General features: G+C 39.5%; 3 protein-coding genes across 4 annotated transcripts; all 3 read right to left on the bottom strand.

Annotated features, from left to right (window-relative positions):
- Positions 1-794: 794 nt before the first annotated feature.
- Positions 795-4,429, bottom strand: icmt (isoprenylcysteine carboxyl methyltransferase). The gene is made up of 5 exons (XM_019890829.1): positions 4,145-4,429; positions 3,217-3,305; positions 2,663-2,832; positions 2,075-2,292; positions 795-1,981 (listed from the first exon to the last, which is right to left on the bottom strand). The coding sequence occupies exons 1-5, from the start codon at positions 4,361-4,363 to the stop codon at positions 1,802-1,804; spliced, it is 876 nt and encodes a 291-aa protein (XP_019746388.1). The 5' UTR covers positions 4,364-4,429; the 3' UTR covers positions 795-1,801.
- Positions 4,430-4,930: 501 nt separating this feature from the next.
- On the bottom strand, positions 4,931-17,939 carry rtel1 (regulator of telomere elongation helicase 1). 2 transcript variants are annotated; one of them, XM_019890826.1, is made up of 32 exons: positions 17,667-17,939; positions 17,179-17,377; positions 16,880-16,973; positions 16,189-16,270; positions 15,873-15,933; positions 15,551-15,626; positions 15,010-15,094; positions 14,773-14,838; positions 14,400-14,526; positions 14,162-14,206; positions 13,984-14,059; positions 13,689-13,786; positions 13,414-13,469; positions 12,980-13,054; positions 12,547-12,625; positions 12,219-12,351; positions 11,930-12,043; positions 11,760-11,800; positions 11,571-11,656; positions 11,393-11,470; positions 11,137-11,214; positions 10,501-10,653; positions 10,011-10,126; positions 9,490-9,613; positions 9,062-9,224; positions 8,816-8,958; positions 7,895-7,990; positions 7,600-7,810; positions 7,352-7,489; positions 6,010-6,114; positions 5,283-5,471; positions 4,931-5,203 (listed from the first exon to the last, which is right to left on the bottom strand). In XM_019890826.1, exons 1-32 carry the CDS (start codon positions 17,766-17,768, stop codon positions 5,067-5,069), a joined length of 3,426 nt encoding a protein of 1,141 aa, XP_019746385.1. In that variant the 5' UTR covers positions 17,769-17,939; the 3' UTR covers positions 4,931-5,066. The 2 variants fall into 2 exon arrangements, with proteins under 2 accessions (XP_019746385.1, XP_019746386.1); XM_019890827.1 differs by lacking the exons at positions 15,551-15,626; positions 15,873-15,933; positions 16,189-16,270; ... (1 more) ...; positions 17,179-17,377; positions 17,667-17,939 and adding an exon at positions 15,182-15,461.
- A 530-nt stretch (positions 17,940-18,469) lies between these two features.
- On the bottom strand, positions 18,470-20,842 carry ndufb11 (NADH:ubiquinone oxidoreductase subunit B11). The gene is made up of 3 exons (XM_019890603.1): positions 20,600-20,842; positions 19,275-19,405; positions 18,470-18,683 (listed from the first exon to the last, which is right to left on the bottom strand). The coding sequence occupies exons 1-3, from the start codon at positions 20,771-20,773 to the stop codon at positions 18,554-18,556; spliced, it is 435 nt and encodes a 144-aa protein (XP_019746162.1). The 5' UTR covers positions 20,774-20,842; the 3' UTR covers positions 18,470-18,553.
- Between the last annotated feature and the right edge of the window lie 47 nt (positions 20,843-20,889).

Below are 20,889 nucleotides of genomic sequence, written 5' to 3'. Positions count from 1 at the left end.
GTTTTACCAGCATGGATGCATTGAATACTTAATTTACCTTTCTAAAAAACTGTCGAATATCCATGCTGTCGACTCAACCTGACTTTCGGCAATGAACTGTCAGTTGTTGCGTTAGCATTTGATGTGGCGATGGTGACAGACACGTCAAATGCTAACGCAACACCTGTTGCGTTCAGGAAACCTGGGAGATTTAACATCACAATGATGGCAGGTTATCGAAATATAATTTAAAATGGCCAGATTACATTGAATTTGATGCAATATATTAGCAAAAGTACAGGAAAAATAAATAATACTTTTTTTTAAATAATGCAATGAAATTATTTAGGGGGGCTAAAGACATTTTTAGGGAGGCTGAAGCCTCCCTAAAATAGGCCTAATGACGCCCATGGTGATCAGTACAAAAAAGTGTTTTATCTCTATCTATGTATATATAGTGTATGTGGTGAATCCTAGCACGCAAGTATTTACATTGTACAAGAGTGGGTCACCACATTTTGCGTACACTATTTGTTCATTTTTTCAATTTACAGTGGGAGCCAACTCTTGGAATCTGAGTTCTCTACCAGTGGTTTTCAATTTACATTTACAGTGGGAGCCAACGCTTGGAATTTGAGTTCTCTACCTGTTTCACTGTCAAACACCATTAGGCCATTACAAAATAATTCATCTTGGCAAATATCAGTATTGGAAGCTGTAAATAAATGGTAAAATATTATTGAAATCTCAAATAATTTAATTATACAGTCTATTATACAGATGGAAAAAAAACTTTGTAAGTATAGGTCTACTCATAAAAAGCCAAAGATAAAGTTTTATTACAAGCTAATGGTGTGACTGTAAGGTGGTTTTTAGCCTGAGTGAGGGTCATATAATGGATTACATAAATAGAACATTGTTCGACTCAACTTCAGTTCACTCTTTGACCATGTGACTGTTCTGAATGCAGTGTTATCACAATTTATTTCAATAACCCAACAGAGTAACACTGCTCTGGATGGCATGAAAATGACAATGTGTGCAGGCATCCAGTAAAAAATTAAAACTGTCATCTAGGATCTTTTTTTTCCCCAAATGTTGCTACATATGAGAGGTCTGTAAAAACACAAAAATCCAAAGAAAGAGGGCAGTGCTTCGCATCATCTCCACAGAGCTTCAAGTTGTTGGTTTGGACCTGATGTTGATGCCTCCCTTTGCTGAAATGTTTTCACCACGAGGGTCACTCACATAAGCGTGAATTGATTTCTTCCTATTTAGCCCTACATCCCTTTGAAGCTGGATATGTCACAACTGTATAAATGGTGTAAACTGTGCAAAAAATGAGCATAAAAAGTGGGTGAGGTGAGCCAGCTACAGAGGTAGTCACAGCATCAGATCCAGTTCTGTGGAAAGAAGACGCCGTTACAGTGGAAAGCGACTTGTGTAAACAGGTAATATTGAAATGTAATCCCTTTTTTGCCATCCAACTAAGGTAATACATGTTTGTCCATCAACTCTTCAGTATCCCCCTCTTACAGCTACCATTCACTCTCGAATGACACCTGCTTGCTGTTCAACAGCCAGCATGGTCAAAGCATGCAAACAAAACTGCAAACAAGTGCTACTACAATACACGCGAAGATGGTGAAACGTTTTTGGTGTCTCGAACTGGATTGTAGCATTTGGTCAAGTAAGAGCAGTCCACTTGCTTGCTGGCCTGTGCGAGCTAGCGGGTCGGCTCGCAGAATTTGTTGCGATCGCGCCAATACCACCATCTGGTCTGCTTTTTCAGTCAAGTCCACTTGTCAAAAGTTGTGCTCTACTAGTTGATGCGGATGCCTGAGATGAAGGGCAGCCCGGTGGGGACCCGCCTCTTGTACTCCACGTATTCCTCTGCAAAGAAATTAATAAGGGAAATCTCTTCTTCCTCAATCCGCTCCCGAAAGAACCTCCAGCTGGCTATGGTGTAGCCCAGTGTGCATACTGGGTTGCACAGCACCACCTACAGTGGACACAACACGTTAGCTAACATTTTACCTGATATGACCAGACCAAAATTGCAGTATCGGTAATCAAGGAGAAGCAAAACACAGACCTGTGTTCCTATGCTCCAGTAGAACCAACCCACATAGGAGGGGTGTCTAAAGAAAGCATAGACACCGCTGGTGACCAGCACGTGACTATACGCCTTTTCATTCTGGACAATGTGGTTGAAGTTGGAGCCGGCCGTCAGCATGGCCGCCTTGCGGAGGGCCTCACCGCACAGCACCATGAGCAGACCCATGAAGCTCAACCACCTCAGCTGCTTGAGCTCTGAAAGACAAGATTGGGCATGTCAAGCAGGAAATTTCTCAGATGGCATTTGAGACTTTCGTTTTTTTAACTATGGCCAATTATAAATGACCAACTATTTAATCACTTGCTTATTGGGATGTATGAGAAAAATCGACATGACTGGCACTATGGTCAGCCACAACCAAAAATTCAGCTGTTCTTTTGAAGGACAAAAGCTGCCTATGTCATTTTGTCAATTTCCCCACTCCAAAACATGTGCTGTAAAATTACTGGACCACGACATTGTACATCTGACAGCGATAGTAATTGGCTCAAAAGACAACTGATCATACATGATGCTGACTGTTTTTGTTGAATGCAAAAAAGAAAAAGTATGTTGCCCACCGACCTGGAAATGTTAGCTTCTCCACAGTGAACTCAACCCATGATGAGACAGCCGCCAACGTGTACTCCACACTGTGGTTAAGAAGGAACGAGTCCAGTGAGAGGCTGTGAGGGTTAATGATGGCCGTCACCAAGTATTCAGAGTAATGGAAGAATGCCAGGGAGCACATATACCTGCAGAGAGGTGACAGTACGACATGTTTTGCACGAACCAGTAAACATTTCGTAACACCTAATATGTTGTGTCTTTAAAAATGACAACCTGCTACCAACACTAACATTTCTTTTTAAGGGGACATACAATGGAAAACTGACTACTTGAGCCTGCCCACCCAACAAGTGCGAAATTATATAACCAAGTAAATGCTTTATCTGCCCATTTCTTAAAATGGCTTTGTGAGCATGCACAGCTGCACACAGCACACACAATGCGAAGAAAAACATTTATGATGTCGTGACAGGGGACTCTTAATAAGACAACCGCTGTATATTTTTAAACAAGGATTCCAAGATAAAGGCATAAATATCTCAAACATCAAGTGATATTCATCTACATACCACCCAAAATGTGTCCAAGTGGTTTCGGTGCAGCTTATAATTAGACCACACCCAAAAATGACCCCCAGAAAGCAGGCTCTTACGGCAACCTAGAACAAAAACAAATGTTCAAATTAATCAATAGAAATGCATATGACTAATTTAAATTTCCAACCCATCCAGCCAAGCTTAAGTAGCACTATTTTGTCATACCCGGTAAATACATGATACTAAGGTGTGGATTATATTTCGGTCCAGTTTTTGTCCTATTGTTAAAAATTTTAGAAACAAACGCCAATTGCCGCTCATTTCTTCAGGATCATTTTTTAACGCTACATTCGCAGATACAATTAAAAGGATAACATTGTCAGACATTGCTGTCACTTATGAGAAATACAACAATGAATAGTTGAAGTTTATCATCACGTTTAAAGTCACTTGCTTATATTATTTAGATAAAGTGTAATTTTTATTTTTGATGACGAACATTTCAAACATATACAGTAGAGGTTTGGGATAGGAATCGTTTTGCAGACTGAGAACATCCCATACATAGTAGACACATGGCCTTACTTCTTAAACTGCACTTTTCTATTTCAAATCAAGACTAAAAGGACACGTACGTGACTAACTTTCCTAATAAAACACACACTGCCTAAATGCAGGTGTGGCATTTCTTCTCCATACAACGAAATGTTTTTCAAGGACTTCAAATTATAATACAAATAAAGTTTGTAGGTCATTGCAGCTTGAGACGACACTGCTGTCTCGTTCTACTTTAGCTAATAGGATTAACAAAGTGCACAGCTATTGCACAACTAGCTACCGGTCTAAAATGTGGCACTTAACACACATTCCTATTGGGCTGTAATTAATTTAATTCTTCATTCACTCTAAAACCTTAACTAGAAAGAAACTTAAAAGTTCGCTAGCTAGCGTTTACGTTTACCTTGTACAGAGGTCCCCTACAGATTAGTAACAGGAGGCCATTGATAACAGCAATATGCAGACAAATTGCTATTTTCCCGGGAGTTTCCGTCAGGTAATCGAAGACCCAGTCAAGGTGACCAAAGCAGGATCGAACCAAAGGTATTATGACAACGCTGAGACCTAGAATAAAGCTCTTAAGACTTACTGTACCCTCAAGTACTAACTTACTGCCTGCCATGACGGAAAAGGATTCCACAAAGTATCGCGAGATCACACGCGAGGGGATTCCTGTTGGTGCGTTCGCTTCGTAATGGGATGTCGGAATTTTTCATGTCTGTTAGAAGACGAAGACAAAAATGAGGAACAAAAAGTAATCATCACCCCAGGCTGAGGTTGAAGAGAGTTGTGGAGCAGGTTTTTATCCAGAACAGGGTCTTTCCCTCAATTATGTTTTCCTGTTCCAGCTACTGAAAAAAAACCCCATTCCAACAGCATGATGCTGCCACTTCCGTGTTTCACTCTAGGGATGGTATTAAGTGATGAGTGGTGCCTGCTTTCGTCAAACAATGGTGTCTGACATTCACTGACAGTGCTGTGAGTACTTTGGGTATGCATTGAACAATGTCCCAATACAATTCCCTCCCGCCCCCAACTAATTTCAAAGGTTACATTTGAAATGTGAATTTAAATTTTGCATTCACCTGATCATGATTGCAAGATTAAACATTTTTATTGGCTATCAACGGGTTTTCTTTTTTTAGGGTGTGTGACAACTGTTCAGATAATCCAGTAAGAAACAACTGCCTGAAATTAAGGTTCACTTTATTTAAGTAAAAAAAAATAAAATTGTACGAGTCATAACATTGTTGCATACACTGTACAGCATATATAAACAGGCTTTGCACTGAGTTTCAAATACTTTGGAAGTAACTTCAGTAAAATTATGCGCTTGACTGACTTTTCTCTGTTTTTGGCAGGTCTGTTTCGCCAGGAGCAGTGTGAGCAGTCTGACCCATCAACTCTCTCAACATCTCTTTGTACTGCCTCTTATGGTGAGGGCGAATGACATTGCCGAATCCTTCAGACGAGAAAGAAAATTAATAGGTAAATAGGAAGGAAAAAAAAGAGCAATTTAAGTGAGATGAGACTGTGCTTACTGCATAAAAGGTGGAAGTCTTTTTCTCTCTCTGTGAATAAGGCCACGACAGTAGTCACCATATTTTCATAGTTGTCCGTCGTCTTGTAAGCGTTAACAGCTTGACAGAGTTGAAGTGATCTTTCTGGGCCGAGTGCTTCTTTTACATCTTGCAGAAAGGTAGTCAGGATTTTCTTCTTTTGCATAGCCTCTGGTAAACATGGAAGAGTTTTGATTTTGTTGTTTAACTATCATTTCTGGATTGCAATTCCAAAATCACTTTCCTCTGGTGAAGCCACTTTTTTTCCATGAAAGCGTCAACCTCAGGTAAAATCTCCAAGTTCCAGCTAAAGCAAAAGCGAATGCCAAAGAATCGTGCTGCCACCACTATTTATTCAATGTCGGATGGTGCTTGTCGAAAATCATCTCCAATCAGCAGAGATTTATTTCGGGATAATAAGAGCAGTGAACTGACTACTATTTGACATGAGTTTAGCTATGATTATTTTGGAATCAGCCACACCTCTATTTATAAAAGAGTGTGCACATCAAGCTTACATACATTTAAACATTGTTTCCCCACATAAAATATTTTCATTTTTCTATCTTGGTCTACTGTAAAAATGCGGCATTTACAGGATACCCTTTTTTGATGTCACTGCCAGTGTTTTGCAGGACTGACAATCAATGCCAATGCTTATGAATTGCACACTTTGCGTGTATATATTATTTTCCTTGGTATGACCTACCGATCCGAGTTTCTCTCTCTGCGTCCTGTTTGAGTTGCTCTCCATTCACTTGCGTATCCGATGTTGAATTGGAACTGGATGACGAAGGCTCACTGGGTTGTCCATCTGTTGAATGGGAAAATAAAGCCGAAGATTGAGATTTTGGATGAACATTTACTATCGAGTGTGACTTAAGGTAGGCTGCTTCACTAGACTTGTTTTGTAATTGTCCAACTCAATTATAAACATATCAATTCGTTGCAATTATTTTTAGTTTGACCACATAGTGTTACGAGCCATTACCAGCTTATATAATGCGAGTGTTCTTCTATCCAGGCAGAATGTGTTTGTTTTTTTTGTGTCCCTTACCAGTGTTTCTCAACTGTTGTCACACCTGGACATGCATTTTCCTATTATCTCTAGTCACTAGAAGTTAAGAACAATGAAGAAAACGTATTTTGTGGCTTTTGAACTTTCAATTATATTTTTTAAATATAACTTCACCTTTCATATTTCAAAGTGCCTGTGAAAATGATTACTGCATGAATAAAAATGAATATATCTGTAGTATATGGTAATTAAATAGGGATGGAACGGTGGGTCGACTGGTTAGCACGCCCGCCTCACAATGTAGAGGCGCAGGGTTCGATTCCTGGCTATGGCCTTCCTGTGTGGAGTTTGTATGTTCTCTCCCGGTGCCTGCAAGGGTTTTCTCCAGGTACTCCGGTTTCCTCCCACATTCCAAAAACACGCATGGCAGGCTAATAGAACACTCGAAATTGTTCCTAGCTGTGAGTGAGAGCGCAGATGGTTGTTTGTTTGTATGTGCCCTGCGATTGGCTGGCAACCAGTTCAGGGTGTACCCCGCCTACTGCCCGAAGACAGCTGGGATAGGCTCCATCACGCCTGCGACCCTCGTGTGGCTAAACAGATTAGAAAATGGATGGATGCATAATTAAATAGTACAAAATCCCACTAAATATATCACTTTTATCTTGGCAATTACCATTTCTGTTGAGGAAAGTCCCTTCGTCCAAACGTTTCGTGTGGGAACTCAATATGGTACAGAGGAGTAGCAAATATGAATTAATTTATCGAAAAAAAAAAAAGAAGGTAATAACATACCGATGCATGAAAATGTGGTATTTTCGACCTAGAAGAGGCAAGCCTGACTTGGGACGCAAGTTCAGTTTATCACTGTACAGAGTCAATTTCCAGTTCTACAACAATGAATTTGTACATAAGGCAAGTTATAGTAAATATAAGAACAAGTACATTGTAAAAGAAACCTAACAGAATATGACTGACGAACATTAAAGACTGGCAATCATGACATCAGTGCTACCATACCATATTGACCTACCACTATGTGACATCGTTGATTTCTTTTCGTCACTTTTCACCGAGTGTTCCGGCTTGAAGCCACAGCCGTCACCGGTCAGCTCCACGCATTTCTCGTCAAATGCCTTTCTGTGATGCGGTCGTACAAAGGGGTATAAACCTGTGACACATTCGATGGTTTTTAACCACCTGCTCATTCATTATGACATGCAACATTAAACATCAGTGGACCCCCGCTTTTCACGGGGTCACGGACTGTCATTGACTTACCACGGTAAAGTCTGTAAGTATGAGGGTCAAGGGTTAGTAAAGACGTGCCAGACAGCAGATTGTCCAGGTTGTCATCCTTCTTGTAGGCGACCAGAGCCTGGCGAATTTGCTCAAAGCTGACCTGGCTCAAGGATGATTTCATTTCTAACAGAAATGACCGAGCAATGTTGATTTTTCCATCTCCAGTATCAGATCCAGAAACGCTTTGCCTCTTTAAAAAGAATAAAGATAGTGAAATTTCTTCACCAGAATTAGAAAATGACCAAGTAGTTGTTTCACTGGAAATGATACATACCTGTTCTTGGATCAATTTTATTGTGCGTTTGACTCCCCGCATCATCTCATCCATTCTCTTGTCATGTTGAAGTGACCGTGTGGAGAGATTGCTTCGCTAGAAAAGCAATGAACACAACAATGTCATTAAAACGAAGTAAAAACCTGTGCATCCATTTACTATTCTGCTGCTTATCCTCATTAGGTTCGCGGGGGAGCTGCAGTCTACCCCAGCTGACTTCAGGCAAGAGACCAGTAAAGCCCGGATTGGTTGCCAGGCAATCACAGGGCATGCATAGACAAACAAACATTCACAACTTAGAGTCTTCATCACATAATATGCATGTTTTGGAATGTGGGTGGAAGCCAGAGCACCCGGTGTTTAAATTCCAAACCCCATCCTCATTCGTGTATGGTGGTTCTGCTCGCCACTCATCTGCCATGCTATCGACAGTACAATCACGTTAGCTAGTTGTGACCCATTTTGCTTGCTTCCTTTGACATAGATTAAAAAAATATATATCTTTTTTTTTTTTTGGTCCCACAATGTCAACATCAGCCTCCTCTGAAACAAAATTGACCCTGTATAATCACAAAAAGATAATGAAATGCCATCTATCTGAAGATACTGACATGTTGCAAGTGGATGGCTGATTTGGGTTTAAGGAGCTACGTTGTTGGCCGGGGGGCTTTTCGCTAGCAGTAAGGAGACATGTGGCAAGTAAGGACAATAGCACGAAGCAATATGAAGGCATGGCTTGGTGATACTGAGGCGCCAAGAATGGGCTCTTCAGCCTGAACTTTAAATACCATTGTTAGTATACGCAGGGGAGCGCATACAGTGTTCATCATATTTCCATGTACTGTATTGTAAATGTAGTGTGAAACAGTTTTTCATCATTGCCTCTCAAGACAAAGAGAAGATAAAAAGAAGAAAAGCTACCGTCTCTAATCCACAAGCGCCAATGCCTCCTCTTTGGTGCTCCACTCGCTCGAGGGCATCAAACAGGTTGCCTGGTTTTAGTTTCCTCTTTTGAGTCTGAGACTCATACTGTTTGAAAATCCCAGCGTATTCCGTATCTTCATCTAACAGGAGACAGGATGAGACAAATGTAAAATAGTTCATATCGAAAATAACATATTGAAGTGGTCAAGTCCAAAGTACCTAAAAGCTCAAACAAACACTCACCAGTTCTCCTCCTTTTGAGAGTGGAAGTGTGCACGTCCAGCATTTTGGCCTTCTGAGTGTCTGGCTTCTGGGAGGGTGTGAATGAGGTATCACTAGATGAATGAGAACTGCTTGCAGGTAACACTGAGGGATCGGGTGCAGGATTCTTCTCCAACAGAGGCCTCTGGTTAGACATTCCAACAAAACAAGAGTTCATCCATGGACTGTTGTATCATTATGTGAAGTGTTAAAACTAATATTTCAAGTGTTCAGCCTTTTCACGTCATTCAGTGCATGAGTGTGTACTGTATACAACAGCACAAAAGATATTCAATTAATAATCACAAACTATAGGTATAATTATTGATTGTTTTTGTCTCCTTATTTTCACGATACATCACAGACTGTAAAATAGTAGCGATAGCATGAGTCAAGAACAAGCGACGTACCATTTTCTGCGCAACCCTGAAGAAATGGCAGACATCCCGAATAATGTTCCCAAAGTTGTCATAAGAACGCACATAAGGCCTCAACCACGCTGGAAGGTGAGATTGTACATCTCTACTTTTAAATCTGTGGAGGGGGAGGGGTGAGAAGACATTTTAAAGCTGGGTGATCATGACCTCACTTGAAAGGTCACTTTTTTTTTTTAATGGCTGCTCAGGGAGGTCAAGAATGCTTTGAAAAAAAACGTGTGTTTTCTCACCATATAACATACGAATTGATGTATGTTCATATCTGTATGTAAATCTCTTTACATTTTAGAAAAATCTGATGTGTGCTCTTTTTTCCAAATGCATTGCCGAAGTATCGGATCAGGTCTCGGTATAGGCCGACACTTTAAAACCAAAGACTCTAATTCGCACTGAGGTAATTAAAAAAAAAAAGCATGATTGGGACATCCCAAAAATTGATATTCATTGATTGTAAAGACACTGGATTACAATGTATGAGAAGCACTTGATCTGACCTCTGATCACAGAGAAAGATGGCTCCATAGTCATCCTTGTGGCGAATGACTCGGCCAATAGCTTGGTTGACAGCTCTGAAAGCTTGCTCTCTGTACCACTCCTGCCCTGAAAGTAACTGCAAAAGACACAGCCACATCCCAAACACAAAACACGTCAAACCAAGACTAGTGTTTATTTGGGTCAAATCCCTCATAGGAGTTTTTCAAAGTGTGAGTCCCTGAATTAGTCCAAGTTAGTTACTCCATACCAAAATGTTTGATGTTTGATTGTTGTCTAATCTTTTCTCACTGTCACATTTTTATTAAAGCATTGTCAGAAAAGAATGCAATTGCTTCCATGTTGCCTTTTTTTTCCACCTACTACTTTTTCTTAAGAAGTATTGAGTCTTTTGTAAAAATGTCCAAATTTCAGTCAAAGATTTTTGCTTTGTTGAGAAGTAACCTAAGAAGCACAAATATTTACATTCTAAATAATACATTTAAATCTCACCTTCTGGCCAGGTGCCGCTATTTTCCCTTGGTTCAACTCATCTAAGAATTGCATCTTTAAAACGATTCGAGGGTCGAACTTCGGTGGAAAGGGGAGTCCAGTGATGATAACTCCACGACCAAATGTATTTGCAAAATCCAGACCCTCGCTAGCCTGAAGAAAAAAAGTCATGTCAAGAGCTTTCGTGACAAAAAAAAAAAAAAAAAAAAAAGAAAAAACCCCAAACAGATCAAACAAACCGTGTGATCACTTTCTAATCGATTAAAATTATTCACGTGAGCTTGTGGAAATCTACTAATCACAAAGGGGCAGTTGGACTACCTATTAAGAGAGTGGCTGAAGGCTGTACTTTATCTTTGGGTGAAATCACAACCCCTCATGGTTTTCTGGAATACTGTACCAGGTCAATTCCCTCATCGGGGGACTGACTGTTAGCGCCCATGTAAGTTAAACCACGTTGGAACACATGTGCTTTGTGGACCAGGAAAATGCTTTTGTCCAATGCGGTTCCTGACCATTTATGTGCTGTATACGTAAAACCTGTACATTTATGTAAAAGAACCAAGTCAAAATAATGAAATTCACACATTTAGTACATGCACCAAGTAGGACAGTTATCCATGAACATCCCTTCACCTTTCCACGACACACTGCGGCAAAGATTCCACCTCTTGATTGGGAGTCATTCACTTTGTTGTAATAACCTTCAATAGCCTAAAAAACACAGACAATAGATACTTTAAGATACCTGTTCAATACTTTTGCGACACGTTAAGTATGAGACTGTGTTGAACAAAACAGCTAATGAGGTATGAGTATTAATTAGGTTTTATACAAACGGTGGTCTATACCAACACACGGGAACGTGTCGCAGAAATCATAACACATTTACCTCGGCAAAAGGTCCCCTCCCTTTTGGTTCGACAAACATTGGCTTTAAATTCTCAATCCGATTTGCGTGTCCATTGTCCTGGGGAGAATGAATGCAATTTTTGATATAGACGTTTTTAGAATTTAAAAGAATCACGCAACTATAATAAAAGTAATTTTGTGCTCATAGCTTCACTCACTCTCCAGAACTCCAAAGTTTTTTCCATTAAGTAGAAGGAGGGAAAAAACAAAAGGAGCCCATCGGGTACAATCCGGGTCAGGTTTACTGAGGAGACAGCAAACGTTGAAACATACTTTGAAGCAAAGAGGGTGTTTTTTCCAAGATAATCATTGTGATGGTAAATGAGTACTGTATTAAAAAAACTTACCCACTGTGTTTCCTAAAGACGACAAGTTTTCAGGATCAAGTCTTTAAAAGAAAGAAAGGAATATTCAGCCTTATCAGCATTAAGTTTCTCAGTCACCCAATAGGTCATAAATTAAACAGGTGCAATGAACATGACGCGTACTACTACTTACTATGTATGTACGTACTGACCTTCTATTAAACGCTGAACTCAACGGTACCTTATCTGGACCGTGCTCAATGACACTAACAAAGATCTGATCCCGCCCAATCACGTGGCTGTTTTCCAGAGACACTGAAAACGGTCTGCAACATCACATTGGTAAACAGAAAAACATTTTTACACAGTTGTTTAAAGCTCTGATAGGCCATCAGTCATTTATAATACATATGTACGTATTTAATGTTGTTTCCTATTTTGTCAATGATCAGAAAAATGTGTTCTATGCAGCTGTAATGGGCTTGACTCAAGTAAACATACATTCTCATCTCAGATGTAAAGGAGCTCAGGGGAGACAGGGTACCGCTGGTCAGAATGATGCAGCGAACGCCTTGATTCTTCAAGTCCTGCATGCTGAAGCCCGGAGAGAAACACCAATAACTCAGAATGTTTCCTGGAAGATACAAATGAACAAACACATAGAGTCAAGGAAAATAAAGAGTACTTGTTGCAAAAACTTAAAACAGTGGTAGTGTCTTGACAGTAGATTGGCTCCACATAAAAAAAACACAAACAAAAAAAAAAACAATGCAGGATGAATTTGCGTTTTATCATCTTAACAACTGACTATTCAAAGCATTTGCCTTACCTGCTTTCTTTGATGATGAAGCCCACAGGTCGCCGTTTTTTTGTTTTTTCTGAGTGCTGGTGTCTTTATGGATGTGAACCTGCAGCCAGTACACAAATATGATAGCTGATGATAAGTGCCTAATCATGATGTTACTCCACACAAAAAGTAGAAATCTGTCACAGACTATATGTGTATATTGACCCTATGAAGTGATTAGTCTTAGTTTGTTTTTTTGGGGGGGAGGTGTCCTGGAAGGGGAGGAGAACAATAGAAGCTTGCAATACGTAAAGCGCTGAAAGCTAAGAGCAAAACACAAATGAAAACATGTGCAGGCGCAGTGCACTAATTCCAAGTAAAAGTTTGGAGCCTGCAATTACGTACTGTATGTATATGTACCGGTATGGTAAAATCTTTTTGAAAATAAAGTGTATTCCTGTGACAAGTAACTCACCTTAAAATGAGCTGTATTAGCTTCCATTGTCATTTTGCAGTCTTTCTGTGAAAATACGGCGCCAGGGAACACCATCTATAAGGGAGGGAAAAAACTAACTAATTTAAACTGGTGCCAGTTGTTCTCTACATTATTTCTGGGCGAGTGTATACAGTAAGTCAATATCATGGAAATACATGTTGGATTTTTGCTGTTTTACAGGAAGGTACCACTTTTCTGCAGCTCTCCACATCATAAATGAGTGATCTTATTACAATGTGTACAGCAGTTGTGACAGGAGATGAAGAAGCGTGTGTCGACGTGAGCGGTTGCTTCCAGTGTTAATGTTCTCCTGGGCAAATACAATTTTATGCATGCTTTGCATATTCCAGATTTAAAAAAAAAGGAGCATTTTCCCAAAGTATTTAACTCCTTTGTACCTTCACTTGACATACCTGCATGATATCCAAGAGCTTCTGCAACCCACTCGTGTTGAGAAATATCCCTGGCTCTGTGAAATACATGTCATTCAACACATATGCTACAGTGGTAAGAACATTTGCATCAATGTGAAGTTTAGGTCGAACTGGCTATGAATGTGCTTGAACGTGACTTAAATGTGCTGATGACTGAAACGTTCTCCACAAACAATAATTAGGTCATTGATTTTATCGGTCACAAAATCACAGTATGTTGAAAATAGACAGCAAAGCGAATGAGCTCTACTCACGTCCTGCTAAGTATCCAACGATCTGCTCCAGAGCTTCAGACACAGCATCCTTGGTGTCGTATGTCAAGTGGGCTCTCTCTAACAGCTCATATATGAAGCTGTGAAGTACATCACAAGCATTAAAAACAAAAATATTTTTTGAAGCGTGATCCCCGAGCCATCTATTGTGCCAGGGATACCCAAACACCATGCTTGTTCTGTTTCTGTTTTTAAATGTAATGAAATCAGTACCTTTGGTGACAGCGCTTCTAAAATCCTGAATGAAAATTGAGGTTAACCACAAATCGTCACTTACATTCCAGGTTTTGTTATGCCTCTGTCACCCGGAACCTCAAAGGAATCAATAGCCTCCTCCAGTTTCAAGAAAATCTCTGTAAATAACATCAACAACCGTTTTGGTCCTTCCTATTCAGAATAATAAATGACCTCGATTGTGAGTAAGTAAATGGAGATTAATTAATTTGAATACTAACCTTTGAGTTGAGCAACAACTTTGACATCTGTTTTTAGACCTGAAACTGGAAAAAAAGTAGAAAAGTCGAAAATTGAAGACAAGTCTAAAATATAGGATGTACACATTAGCTCTATTCTTTTAGTTGTATTCCAAAAACTCCAGAGCTGTAGTGCAATCGGACAATGATTGGAATCTCAGAAGCAAATCAACCACAGACAACCATTTTGACAAGAATTGAGGCATTCTACATTACAAACCTTGAGAAGTTTCCCCAAAACTGGCTTCCTGAGCATGTTCACTTAACAATCGGGTAAGCGCATTAATGGCTGAGGCCAGATCATATGGAGTCAAGTCGAATGATGTTGACTCTTCACACGTCCTTTCCTGCAAACAGGAAAACCTCATTTGAGACCGAGTGGTATAACAAATAATGCTCAATTGTTCACATTAGCCCCTTGCCTCTCTGTGAGCTGCACATAGACAGAAAGATGTCAAATAATGCTTCACACTCATGAGAAAGCTGTGAAGGAAGTACTCTTTGTGCGTTTAATGTCAACACAATAAAAATACAGCCACAGACTATGCTGGTTGCTATACATTTAATTGAGACTACGTGTAGTAATGTCTTACCACGTTATGAGCCTCATCAAAGATGATCACAGATCCAGCCAGATCGATGTTGTGAGCTTTGCGGGTCTGTGGAAAGACGGGGAACAAAAGGAAAAAGAAAAGGAAGAACACTATTTTTATTCCTCAACGGAGAGAAAACGTTCAGGAATACAAAGCATTCCAAATATGTTACATTGTATAGTATTACAGCTTTGTATAGTGTGATACAGGCTAAAATCTATTAACGCTCCTGCTTACCTTTAGCTCCAGCAGGTAGTTGTAAGGCATAAATATTATGTCAGCCTGCTGTTTTAAAGAACGCGAGAGATAATAAGGACAAGTACTGCAGGAAAAAAAGAGAAAAAAAATAGGAAATTAGATTTTGAGGCCAAAAATCCATTCAAAAATCTCAAATTAATCCATCACTGACATTGTATTGTGATGTTGCCAGTGATGATTCGACAAGTTATTTGCTGCAATGCTGAAGCATTGAAAGTTAACTTACCTTTATAACGTATAAATGGGCACAATGTCTTTAGCAATGTTTGGCAAAACTGACTCCATGAATGCATTCACGCTCTTTTCATACGAAAAACGATCTGGGAATGGCTCTGCTAAATCATGACAAAATCGCTAAATTGGTAACACGCCATGTCATTAGTAAACATCGGCAGGGACACGCTGTAGGTTACGGAATTCACAAATAAAGAAATACACAAACATAAAAAATACATTTTCATTAATCCATGAAACAGATAAATCGCTCAGCCTGAGTTTAGATAAACATAACATGACACACCGTGTTTTGTTGCCAAATTTGACCAGGTCCTCCATGTCCACAATTTCCTCCACCAATTCTTTGTCAGTGGATTTCTCTGAAGACAATGCCAAAAATTAATCAATATTACAAACATATAATATAACCGGAGTACCAAAAAAAAAAAAAAAAACGATTTCAAACTCCAGATACATATTATCGTGATTCACCTACAAGCAATATGTAAACTGACAACTTGACTTTCTGTGGGAGTCCACCTTGCTTGCATGAAGATAATCTCTAGTGGCAACGGTCAAATTTTGGGGAATTCAATGAAGTCTACTGCTGATGTAAAATGATTTACCTTCAACATTGTTGTAGAAGGGACATGACCTTGTGGAGACCTTTGCTCGGCACATATGTACCTTAAAATAAGAACAGGCCGTTGTTGAGAAATAAACACATGTATACCATCTTTTCTCGCAGTTAGAAATCTCCGTTCTTGCTTTGTTGCTGAAGCGACATGAGCTAACATTTTGCTCTGAGCTACCTTGAACATCTTATGTTGAACATTGCTCGAAATAAAAAGATAAGTACTTTGCTAAAATGGTTCATCTCATACTTTTATTTGGCTTTTGACGACATCACAAAAAAACAAACAAACAAAAAAAAAAAATTACCTTGACATGGTTGCTTTCCTGACGCATCACCTCTGGATTGATACACAACTGCTCTCTTGACGCCAACACGCACACTTTAGGTCTGAATCACAGATTAATAGGATTTGACATTAATTCATATACAGGCAAATAATCTCAATATGTAACACCAAGGAATGGTTGTATCATTATTTTTGGCTCAGATCCGAAATGGTGCTGTATATACAAGCTGTGGTATGAAGTTGTCGTTCATCTATTCATTGACTGTCTCGGTTTTTCACTAGAAAGCACACAATGGCAATGACATTCACCAGACATAAACCGCTCTCCATTAGGCAATCTCCCTCAGAATTTTTTTATTCATTTTCCTAATTCCACAAAGTTTTAAGTCATTGGAGGAGATGCTGAAATTTGCTTGGAATTTGCTTCTCCTGAGAATAACATGGACATCCTGTTACATTGAACTTCATTCATTTTAATTAAACCTGCTTTGGCCATCACAGTCCCAACAGTATGATCGGTTGCAAAATCATTGTCTCACCAGAGGTAAAACCTAAAGGCATCAGAATGCAATTCAATGCTTGCTTCTATAGAGTCACTCATAAGGTGCAAGGCCAAGAAAATGCAACTGTGTTGGTATTTTATTTTGAATGCTTCAATGAATTTAACTTTGATTCTGGAAATGAACAGCTATTGAAATAAGATAACTTACTTGTATGATGTGTTCTTTAACTCATTAACAACTTGGCTAAGTTGCGAGTGTGTCCGTGATGCATAGATAATCTTGGGAACAGCACTGTAGGAGGCTGGAAAACAGTAACAACAAAAACAATACATTTCAAAATCAATCAGTTATCTGCATTCATATTAATTCAATAATATTACAATTATTTCTCAGTGGGGGAATCACTTCAGCGGTTTTGCAGTCTTCAACACAAATGACAAAATAAACACTAGTACGAACTAAAACGCCAAGGAACTGATTTTGGCAACATTGTGGCATGTACATACTTGGCGATGTACCATCTTCTGAAGCTGGTCCCCAAGATGGAAGAAAATTATCAGCAGATATCTTTTTCTCATCCAGTCTTTCTGCTATTTTATGCGCAGTGATTGTGTCTTTGAAGTGCTCCCTCCATGCCAAGGTGGCACATAGTAGACACAAGGTTTTCCCAGTGCCAGTGGGACTCTCCAGAACTCCATTAACCTCCTGCAAAAACATGTGTACAGTACATTGTTGATGCACGTGCAGTTTTGCAAAAAAAAAAAAAAAAAACACACACACACACATATATATATATATATATATATATATAAACATCACAAAAATAGAATAAATGCAAATAGACACTAAGATGAATTTTAAAATGCCTGGTATCATAGTACTAACTGTAATTAATGACAAACATGGCACTCAAGGCCAGAACGAGGAGAGATTAAGCCATATTTATGCATACTATTCAATGGCAAACGCTTGTTTCTCGGCTGTAAACACTCACCCTTTTTAGGCAATCAATAACTTTCATCATGTAGTCCTTCTGACACTCATACGGAGGGAAAGGAAACTGCACTTCGACGCCGTCCAAAGATAATAAAGGCATGATGGAGCTCGAGGTGTAACGAGCAATTTAGATGTTGAAAAGGGCAACGAAGTGAAGTAACCAACTCACTGGTCATTGGAAGTCGCTCAAAAAAGAGAAAACGACAAACATAATTGGCGCCGTCGACTACTTCCGCCTTACTCCTTCTTCTCTTAGTTGAATTATAGCTCTTTGGTGCATACCGCCACCTACAGTACAGGAACTTGGCTTCACCCCAACTGCACTTGCGCTTTGTAACAAAAGCCAACACGTAGTCATTTTTGATTGTACTGTATCATTCGAAGATTTTTGTTTTTACATAACGATGGGTATTTTTTACAGTTGCCGTTATATGCGTGTGCGCAAAAGTATACGAATACAGTATGCGACTGAAACGTGTGTTTTGTGCCCTGTGTTATCATATAAATTATATATATATATATATATATATATAAACAGTAATTAACATCTGGTGTGTACACTCCGATTCAGATTTGGATTTTACCAATGGAGACTACATTTGCTGTAGGAAATATGAGCAGTGTGTGGTTGAAAAGCAAACGAATTTGAAGCTGCTAAAAGATGGTAAAACACATAGGCATTGAAGTCTGAAGGAGACTTAAACCACTTGTGAGGTAATATGTTGAATGGGTATATCAATTCACTGTTCATGCTGCAAATATTTTCAAACCATTTTCTTTGGAAGTCAGAGTCCACACATATTTAAAGAATCCAACAAGTAGCTTTTATTGTATTCTGGTGAAATACAATATTCATGAAATACATTAAATGGATGGTTGTACATTTTACTTCTCTCCACCATTGGGCAGAATAATTTTGCTGGGGTCATAGTAGTTTTCCCCGATCAGAGGCAAACCCTCCTTCTCTCTCTGCAGGATCACACGTTCAGCTTCCCTCCTGGCCCATTGACGCATCCTGGCACACATTGAGGCATTGGAGAAAAAAAAACAGTGACATATTAAGAGGACCGGCCCATGCTAAGATATCCAGTGCTGCTACTACAAACCCAATTCCAATCAAGTTGGGACGCTGTTTAAAACAAATAAAAACAGAATACCTGTCAATCAAGTTGGGACGCTGTTTAAAACATAAATAAAAACAGAATACAGTACAATGAATTGCAAATCATGTTGAACCGATATTTAAATAAATACACTACAAAGAGAAAACATTTAAGGTTTAAACTGATAAACTTGAAAATTGCATCCATAACAGTGTGGATGGTTCTTTTCCACTTGGCCCGGAGGACACAACATCCACACTTTCCAAAAACAATTAGAAATGTGGACTCGTCAGACCGCAGAACACTTTTCCACTTTGCATATGTGAACATTAAATATCTTGTCTTTGTCGAGTATACAACTCAATACAGGTTGAACATGATCTGCAAATCGTTGGATTTTGTTTTGATTTATGTTTAGCATAAGGTCTAAACTTGAAATTGGGATTGTACAACACAAGATTTGAACAAGGTTGAAATAAAACTGGAATGTGTGAAAGTCCTACCCATGGTCTGGTAAGTAGTGAATGAACGTTCCTCCGATGACAAGACACACAGAGATGCCAAAGAAGAAGGCCAGTCTCATATTCCATTGGTCAACCACCGGGTCGCTAGAGAAGCCATGGTACTCTGGATTCTGTAAAAAAACATAACGCCAAGAGTACAAATATTAGGTCCCATGTTTCAAGAGTGCCAAATTAAGCATTGCCCAAATTCAATACAAAATTGCAATATGTTGACAACGCAATGACAATAAGGATTCTGATTCTAATTCTAATAAGCAGTACATGTTCCATACCTCTATGAGTATTAACAGTCTTGTCATCAGCCTTTGGTGTCTCTTGGGGACAATAGATGTGTCAGACACTGACCAATAGGTTAAGTCTTGAGGCAGAATGTGAATGAAGTTGCACAACTGCAATTTTATGCTTTTACTAGTCGGTCACCATGTATTCAATGTGAAGAGCGCCTGATTAAATGTCAGTACAAAGGGACATATGGAAAAGCTATTTTCTCAACAATTGGGCTCGACAATTTGACTATGTTGGGATGGAGGGAAATTTGGTGAGGTCATGCACCACATTGTTACATTAATCGACAAGTGTATTTTGGTGGCCTATTTATAAAATGCTCATCCATCTGTGAAAATGCATTGAGATCTCTATAGGTGCACACTTGTAAAGTGCGAACAGAATTCAATTCTTATGAACAACTCTGAAGCAGGTGGAATGAGTATGTTTGTGTCAGGCAGCGTGGCTCCAAATTGCTTTTATCCGCTTTAAGATAAGGGCAGTCACACTAGATGAAGAAGCAAGCAGCTGCTGGCCACCGAGGAAGGCTGAAGAAGTGATGGCCAAACTGTGGCAGGAAGGCACCTGTGAGATCCAGTCCAGCGTTTGTCTAAACCAGGCCCTCCATTGGCCAGGCAGTACGAGACATGACAAACTCCCTCTTAAAACGAGCACATCCCAACAAGGCAAGAAATATTCTCAAAAATAATTGTATCGAAAGCACGCCACAAAAACGTTATTAATTAAGCAACCGGTGAACTGTTTAAAATTATGACCAAAAAAAAAATCATAGGCCTTATATGTTTCCTTTAATTGACATTTAAATGTGCCACTCTCTACTCAGACTGGAAGTGACATCAAATTGAATATGCAATAATGTACTGTATACATTAACTACGGCCTCGTTAGCGTCAGTCACAGCTAACAAAACAACGTCAACGAGAAAATTATAAGTACCAGTCGATGAGCCATTTGTTGGTTCCAGTAAGCGCGAATCAAGATCAAGTTTATTGTAAGCGTGCAAAATCACAGGAACTCACCTTGACATACGGGCTGACCTCACCATGGCTGTCACTCGGTGCAGCCTGCTGCAGCTCGGTCACAGCAGTCGCACTGGCAGCACCACTCGACTTCGACTGGGACACGCAGCGAACTGGTATTCGATAACATAACCGTGGAAAAACCGACCCAATTCGTGTCAGCCGGGCCAACATTTTTGCCTTGTTTGTGAGCAATACGGCTGCCCCGGAAAGGGAAACAAAAGTTTCCGCCTGCGGCGCTACTTCTTCTTTGACGTACAATGGCTGGCTGGTCCATCATCGATGTCTCA

The sequence above is a fragment of the Hippocampus comes genome, unplaced genomic scaffold (genome assembly GCF_001891065.2).
Source record: "Hippocampus comes isolate QL1 unplaced genomic scaffold, H_comes_QL1_v1.1 scaffold174, whole genome shotgun sequence".
Classification (NCBI taxonomy): Eukaryota; Metazoa; Chordata; class Actinopteri; order Syngnathiformes; family Syngnathidae; genus Hippocampus; species Hippocampus comes.
This window is presented reverse-complemented; position numbering and strand designations above follow the sequence as displayed.